The sequence below is a fragment of the Mastacembelus armatus genome, chromosome 2 (genome assembly GCF_900324485.2).
Source record: "Mastacembelus armatus chromosome 2, fMasArm1.2, whole genome shotgun sequence".
Classification (NCBI taxonomy): domain Eukaryota; kingdom Metazoa; phylum Chordata; class Actinopteri; order Synbranchiformes; family Mastacembelidae; genus Mastacembelus; species Mastacembelus armatus.
The window spans coordinates 4,822,329-4,830,171 of NC_046634.1; the positions used below are offsets into that span (position 1 = coordinate 4,822,329).

Here is a 7,843-nt window from a genome sequence, read left to right on the forward strand (position 1 = left end):
AAAATCTCATGCAGCACTAACAGGCAAAGCCTACAGCTGCATAGTGAGATGCTTCTAAGATCTTACTTAAAAGTAACACTGCTACCCAGTAATTAATCGGTGTCCCTGAGTGTGAGGGCATCAAAATTCATTGTTCATTACCAGACATCATTAGTTGTGTGGAGCATTAATTCTTACAAAGTAGGGCTCGATTGCACCTATGAAATACCCTGCAAAAGGAATGAAAGTGTGACCAAAAGCAAGAAGACTCACAGTGAACAAAACAGATATTTTATTGCTAATAGAACACCATGTTCCTACCCCATAGGTGTTATGTATAGTTATGACTCTGTATGCTTTTTTTTTTTTATGTTGCTGTTTATTAATTTTGTATTCACAATTTCTACATGTCCACACCAACTTGTATAACAGTGCATTATGTTAGAGCTATTCAAATATTACATTTTGGCAGCTGTTATTAAATGTGTTTCTGGTCTTTTTTGATAACTTTTGAAATGTTTATTATGCAACAACAGTAAACTATACAAATAAGGTAGTCAGTGAACATAAAGTGACTCATCAGTTATTACAAATCCCTCCTGGTTGTCTGTTTCCAAGCTTTATATATATGGATGTCCCTTTGTTTGTCATAGTAGACCTCTTCAGTTCTGAACCGCTGTTTGAGCATATACAAAAAGTTTGTGTCTCTCTCATAGCGGATCTTACAGGCCAGTAACACCACAGTAGTGTCTGAACACAGGTGCTCTAGAGTCTGCAGCAGTGGCACAAACGTGTCCTTCAGGTACACAATGTCTGCACCCAGAACCAGATCAAATCCATCAGCTGGGTAACGTTCAAGGCTTTCACCCCAGGTCAGCTCAGACACGACCACTGAGCCCTGGAGGTCTGGGGGAAGGTTAGTCTTCACATTGGCAGAGAGGAAATCCAAGGCAGGCTCCCTGTCAGTGATGGTCACATTGGCACCTAGAAATGTTGAAAACATGACACTGACTGGTCTGATATTCATGTTTAATACCTATAAATGTATTGCTTGCAAATTCTCAACACTATCTTAAATTTGTGGAGAGGAAACTTAAAACCTCTTTCCACTCAAAAGGCTTATACATAACCCTCACCCAGCAGGGCTGCAACAATCCCCACCAGTCCAGTTCCAGCTCCCAGTTCGATCGCCACTTTCCCCTTTAACTCCACCTTTCCCAGTTCCAGGTACATGCACATGACAACTGCCTAGAAAACGAGTGTAATATAAATTATACAGCAAAACAGTCATAACGAATGGCTAATGATTGTCACGCTGACACAAAGATATATATCATTGTCTTACCGCATCCCACACAACTGCTGCTACCCCGAGCTTGTTCCAGTCCTGGGCCAGATGAAGGTCGTGATTTGCAAAACGAAACTGTGCTGATGAATTGTGGAGTTTGGAAAGCACTGGTATTGAATTCTCTGTGTACGGAACCAGAGCCATGCTGTAAAATCAACTGACATGAACAAGAACTAAACGTGTACTGACGATGTGGGGTCACATGGGCCGCTTTCTTCTTCTTCTGTTTATTGGAGGTTGGCAGTGCCGTTGTTGTTCTTATCTTGACTGATTTACTCAGTCAATCTGCCGTCTTCTGGAGATCTTTCTCCCCTTCAGTGTCAATTTCTTCCTCCAAAACCCCGAACCAGTTTCTGCTTCATGATTTCACAACTACCTCGTTTGTGCTTTAGAAAACACTGCAGCCCATTCAGGAATCCCTGTTGTCGCTGCAGGATTTGTTCTGCGCATGCGCATGTCGGAAGTCTCCAGACAAGACGTTTTATTAAAGTAATGTTCCTAAAACGAAAGAAAAGACTATTTGTATTTGGGTTATAATATTTTTCATTCGTCGATCGTACATTAAGGGGACATACACCGTCAATGAAAACAACACATAATAGCAACGTAGTAAAAAACGAACAGTAACGTTACACGGTTTGCTTTGACTTCCATTTCTGTTTTTTAATCAGAAAAGCAAAAAACGACGCCGTTTTATCAATTTGGTTTTGGAAAAATAATGGGCGAACGATAAACGGAAAATGTAGTTCAAAAAGATGGATTGTTAATTTTAGACTTTTAGTTTGGAAGCAGTAGCCGGAAGTTGCTTTTTTGACTTCCGAGACATGTCTCTTGTAAACGCGAAGAAAGCTGTTTGCTGTTATTTAACATTCCCATACCTGCTGACTTTTTTACTTCCTTAGCAATATTGTTTTCCAATTAGCGAGTGTGTATGTTAGTCCGGTAGCCTTTAATTTTAACAGACTTCAACTGCGGTGATAATGCAAATTGATCCATGCCGCTGAGGAAGCCGAGAATGGATTGAGGTGCGGAAGCTAGCGTTAGCCGGCCAGCCATGGAGGGAGCCAGAGGAGCTTGTGACTTTGTATTGTTAGCTTGTAGTCCGTAAAATGTCTTAAATACAACCACCCACCGCCCAGAACGTCTCCTTTCACTTATGCAATTCGTATTGAAGTGTGTACGTGCCATAATGCGCACACACCCTGAGTATGTCAGCCGTCTTGCACATATCGTTATCGCAGATACCCAGCTGGCTGTTCTAACATAGGCTCTTCTCTGAAGCTAACGTTAGTGTTTTTCACTTTGCAGCTAAACACGCAGTCTGGATTATTCCTTAGTATGTTAAATCTAAACCCAAATAAGTCAGGCTTGAGGTTTTAAAGATTTGCGTTGGTGTTAATATTTATAAATCGGCACTTGAAAGATTAGGATCAAACTTTGCAGACGAGCTGCATTTAAGTGTTGTCAGTCACAATAAGTCAGTGGCTGATCCCTCCTCAGTTGTATGGGAAACGTTAGTGGCTATAGCAGGGCTGCTATAGGTCAACAATGGGAGGTTCCGTGTCTTGCTGCATCTCTCCTGGAGAGAGTCCTAAGTCCCATAAGAGAGATGTGGAGCTGGAGGAGTGTCCCATCACCACCACTGAGGACGTGAGTGAAGACACTGGGACCTACCTGCAGCACATCAGCGATAGGGAGCTCCCAGACGGTGGGTCCACTTTATGGTGTGTTTTACTGGAAATGGTAGGGTTTAGAGTTCATTTGTAATAATCACTCACACTCTGATCTGTTATGCACAGGTTAAATCAGCAGCACTGTATACTCATCAAGGAGACTTTTAGAACAGTCCTTCTGTATAGACCTATTTCAATGCTATGACAAACTATGCCCCCTCTCACTGTTGATTTTTACAGAACTGGCGCAAGAGGCCAATCCATCAGACCATCCCAGAGCCAGCACCCTTTTCCTCAACAAGTCACAGACAGATGGTCAGTTAAATATGTTGTCATTTAACATTTTTAATCTCTAATTCTCTGAATTGCACTGACTCATTTCTCCCCCAATATCAGTGCGTGAGAAAAGAAAAAGCAACTACATGAATCATGTAAGTGTAACTTCTGTATTTGTTTGATATGCTTCTTTTAGTATGATGTTTTTTATTAAGCTTATAAAAAAACACAAACAATAGCATTAGTTATTTATACAGTTCTCCCTTCACTTTTAACTCAGCTAGGTCTGACATTTAATCTGGCATGTCTGCAGTCATGCGTTTTTCTAAAAACACCTTTTTTCTTTATCATAATTTTTATACCAGACATCCCCTGGGCTCCTGACAAAAAAATACAGTTCCTGCTCAACAATATTCATCGACGACAGCACAGTCAGCCAGCCCAACCTCAAGAGCACGATCAAATGGTAAGTGACTTCACCTCTGTCTTCTACAAATCTTTACAGGAATGGTTTTAAATCTAAAAAAAGGGCAGAGCTAAGACATTTCTTTTTCACTACTCAAAAATGTGTTACCCTCAAAACTTACTTCAGTCTAAACTAATATGCTGCAAGGTATCAAGCTAGCCTGTGGTTAGCACTGTCCTGCGCTTTCAGTTAGGAGTGTTGCGCGATGCAGATGAAGATATTCTTCAGTACTATTTGCAAGAGATATGACCTACATATCTGTTGGTCAGACTGCAGGTATTGGAAGAAGACACTGTTTGGTGCGAAGAATAATAAGAATAAATTCACTTCCAGTGGCTCACTGTTTGTCGATTTCTTTCTGTTCCAGTGTTGCACTGGCCATATACTATCACATAAAAAACAGGTAAGAAACTTTAAAATATTGTTCCCTTATTATATGCATTAAAGTGACTTCATTGTTCTCAGTGCTTAGGTATTTAGTTAGAACAGAAAAAATAGTTGAGTATCATTCATTTTGGATTTGTCAAACTACTGGCAAAACAGCAGTTTAGTGGTGGCCAGTTGTCAATCAGTCAGTTAGTTAGTTAGGAAACACCCCTGAGTTAGTTGTGGCAGTTTACCAAATGTTTGTTCTTGAACAATAGTCAGTTAGTTTGTCAACAAATATACAGTAGTAAGATAGGGATGAATACATACCTTTGATGATAGTTAGTTAGTAGTAGTCATTAAATTAGCTTTAAACCTTTATTGGTGCCATAGTGGCTTCTTCCTAATGTAGTCATTCACATAGTCAGTTGATTGGTTAATAATTAGGAAATAGTAATTGTTCATGTTACAGTTTACAATGGCCTTTAATGAACACAAGTAATGTCCCATATTGTCAGTGAAATGAAGACACTTAGCTAATCAGATTATAAATCCAATAAAAACTAAATAGCAAAAGGTTGTGAATCACTTTGCAGTACTTTTTAGATAAGATGTCTTGCCTGTAGTAATGTTAACGCTTTGTTCCTGCAGAGATTCAAACCGTTCGTTGGATATATTTGATGAGAAGAAGCATCCTCTGTCGGTGAGTTGATGTTCAATAACATGAAACAATATTTACTCTCTGTGCTGATGGATCAGTCATAATGACCCTGTGTCCAACAGCGAGAGAAGGTTCCAGATGACTACTCTGTGGTTGACCCAGAACACAAATTCATCTACCGCTTTATAAGAACGCTCTTCAGCTCCGCACAGCTCACTGCTGAGTGTGCCATCGTCACTCTGGTAGTTTTCCTAAGCCAAATCTACAGCTCAAGATTCTGATAAATGTTTATAAGACCCTTTCACACCATCTAATCTCTGTAACTGTTTTGTGCATATGTGTGCCTTTGTAAATGGATGGTTGTGTGCTGTGTTAGGTGTACCTTGAAAGACTGTTGACTTATGCCGAGATGGACATCTGTCCTTGTAACTGGAAGCGCATTGTACTTGGTGCCATCCTGCTTGCCTCCAAGGTCTGGGACGACCAGGCTGTGTGGAACGTAGACTACTGCCAGATCCTCAAAGATATCACTGTGGAGGACATGTGAGTGCTTCTTTGCATCCATAGAAGTACTATTCATCATACACTGAGTAATTGATCAGCCACTGGTTGCCTAGTGTTGCAACTTGTTAAGAGTGATTTGCTTTTTTTTTCTCATTCTCTGAATGACATTCTGTTTTGTTTGGTTTCTGCAGGAATGAAATGGAGCGTCACTTTCTGGAGCTGCTCCAGTTCAACATCAATGTCCCTGCCAGCGTCTACGCAAAGTATTACTTTGACCTGCGCTCACTGGCTGATGACAACAATCTTAGTTTTCCTCTGGAGCCACTAAGCAACAAGCGTGCCCAAAAACTAGAGGTGTGTATGTTCAACGGTGCTTTTTCATTGTGAATAAAAGAGTCAAAATCAGAATGTAGAGTAAATGTCTACTTAGAACATCAGTGTTATGCTCTGATCATGTGTTGTTGTGTTATATTATTGTCTCTAGGCCATCTCCAGGCTGTGTGAGGACAAGTATAAGGATATGAGTAAATCTGCAATGAGGAGGTCTGTCAGTGCAGAAAACCTGGTTGGAATCAAGAATGCCCAGGCAGTGCTGTCTTAAGTCTGTGATGAGGTGGAGCAGTGGGTTTAGAGTGACATTGCAAGATGCGATGCCAAGCTCAGGAGGTTTATCAAGAGACATTCCCACAGTAGATTATGTTAATATCAATAAGTGATAAATTACACTATGTTAAATGTTGGCCTTGTGGAGGAACCAAAAAAAAAAAAAACAAACAAAACAGAAATTTACCATGCAGTATCTCTCAAATATAATGAATCCTGTCTCTATGTGTTTATCTTCAGGTATCAGTCTTTAAAGCATGGTGATGTGGTAAAATAATTTGCAGACTGCCACACGTTTTTTAAGATGTCTAACTTTGAAAGGTATTAGCATGCAAATGCTTCCTGAAGTCACATAATTTGAGGACATCATCTGTTTTGTTTCCTTTTTCTTTATTTTGTACATTTGCCAGTGTTTGGGGGAGTACTTTCTCTGGCTTTGACCCTTTTTTCTCCACCAGCTGTATCTTTTGTCCATTCTTCAGATGATGAAAGACTGTCTTGAACTACCCTGTGGTGTAGTTCATTCACACATGGACAATTTGTAGACTTTTTGCTTACTATGTAGGCCCTTATATCTGTGAAATGACTTTATTTAATTCAAATAAATTCCAGTTGCTGTTTAAAGTTGAGGCTGCTTAGATGGGAAAATGTGTCATGGTGGTTTTTGTTTTTGGTAGAGGTAAAGGTAAGGGAGAAGGTATTTTCAATTCATTTATTCAATTTTTATATATTAATGATTTATTGAGCCACCAGAACATAATTAGCTCTTCTAGAGATGACAGATGATTGATGCGCTTCAGAGGAGATTCATGAGTGCATTAGTGCTGTAATCAGGTCACATTTTGATGCATAATCAGGCTCTGCAACATAGAATATTAAAAGTTAGGTTTTCACTGATTGGACATTTTTTCTCCCTTTACCAAGCCAGGTACTTGGTGATTGCAGTTGTATGAGTTGTGTTTCTTAATTCTTAATCCCTGATTCCCAGTCTGAAGCAACTGCTGCTTTTTTCCCCCAAATTTGAAATGAGTGCTTCTTGCACAGTTGTAATTTTCTATTTATTGAGCTTGAACACAGTGCTACATTGTGGCTTATGCATAAGTTTACCCTCCCTCTCTATCTTAATGATTAAAAGGAGGAGACTGGGGAGAACTCAGTGAAGAAGGTTGTGTGCCCACACTGCACTCCAATCAATTAATTGTGTCTAATTAAACTTAAACGGCTATGTGTTTCAAAGCAAACAGTGGAGGCATGTCAGGATACAGTGTCCAACAGGCACTACTTAATGCTATTTTTAGACACTTGGCAGAAAACTTTTGACTTTGAGGCAAATTAAAGTGAGGAATGGCGTTGGAGAGAGAATGGGAGCAGATGCTTTTCACCAGCTGCACTTGGCAACAGTTTACCTTAAATAGCTGCATATCAAGGCACACATCTGTGCTTTATCCTGAGCAATAATAGACAAAGTATTACTAGACAGTCCCCAAGTGGTGTTACAGTTAAGCTATGCTGTATAACTGCTACTGTATTCTCACCTGTTGTAAACCATACTTATTGTATTGGGGGATGTCATGTTAACCTACAGGAGGGCTGTGTCTGTATTTGCCAAGGTAATTGTATTACCTCATTTCCTCTTTTCCTAACCCTAAATCATGTAAAAGTACTAACTTAGGATTTTTCTCCAGTGGTATTTTCTCTTAGCAGCTGTGGAATTGCAGTACCCACTGGTAACCACAGGGAGGCAGTGCTGCAGCATGTAAGACAGCTGGTCTGACTGCAGGTGTAAGATTAGCCCATGTGTTAATGCGACATCCTCCCGACTCTTGAGGTGGTGCAGCCTGCTTGTATCATCGTCACACTAGAGGATGCTCGTAGACAACTAGGCCTCTTTCATCTGAGGAACGAAGACTGACGATGTTGAATCGACAGTACTGACCACTAGGCAGGATGCCTTTGAAAGCCATGTT

The 7,843-nt window shown here is 40.2% G+C and overlaps 2 protein-coding genes across 2 annotated transcripts; one reads left to right on the forward strand and one right to left on the reverse strand.

Annotated features, from left to right (window-relative positions):
- Positions 1–348: 348 nt before the first annotated feature.
- On the reverse strand, positions 349–2,339 carry mettl21a (methyltransferase 21A, HSPA lysine). Its single transcript, XM_026302210.2, has 4 exons — positions 2,206–2,339; positions 1,325–1,825; positions 1,116–1,227; positions 349–963 (listed from the first exon to the last, which is right to left on the reverse strand). Exons 2-4 carry the CDS (start codon positions 1,469–1,471, stop codon positions 566–568), a joined length of 657 nt encoding a protein of 218 aa, XP_026157995.1. The 5' UTR covers positions 1,472–1,825; positions 2,206–2,339; the 3' UTR covers positions 349–565.
- Positions 2,340–2,541: 202 nt separating this feature from the next.
- Positions 2,542–6,524, forward strand: LOC113127515 (cyclin-Y-like protein 1). Its single transcript, XM_026302192.2, has 10 exons — positions 2,542–3,035; positions 3,241–3,315; positions 3,397–3,431; positions 3,642–3,742; positions 4,110–4,145; positions 4,760–4,811; positions 4,892–5,011; positions 5,146–5,312; positions 5,465–5,627; positions 5,758–6,524. Exons 1-10 carry the CDS (start codon positions 2,876–2,878, stop codon positions 5,872–5,874), a joined length of 1,026 nt encoding a protein of 341 aa, XP_026157977.1. The 5' UTR covers positions 2,542–2,875; the 3' UTR covers positions 5,875–6,524.
- Positions 6,525–7,843: the final 1,319 nt, after the last annotated feature.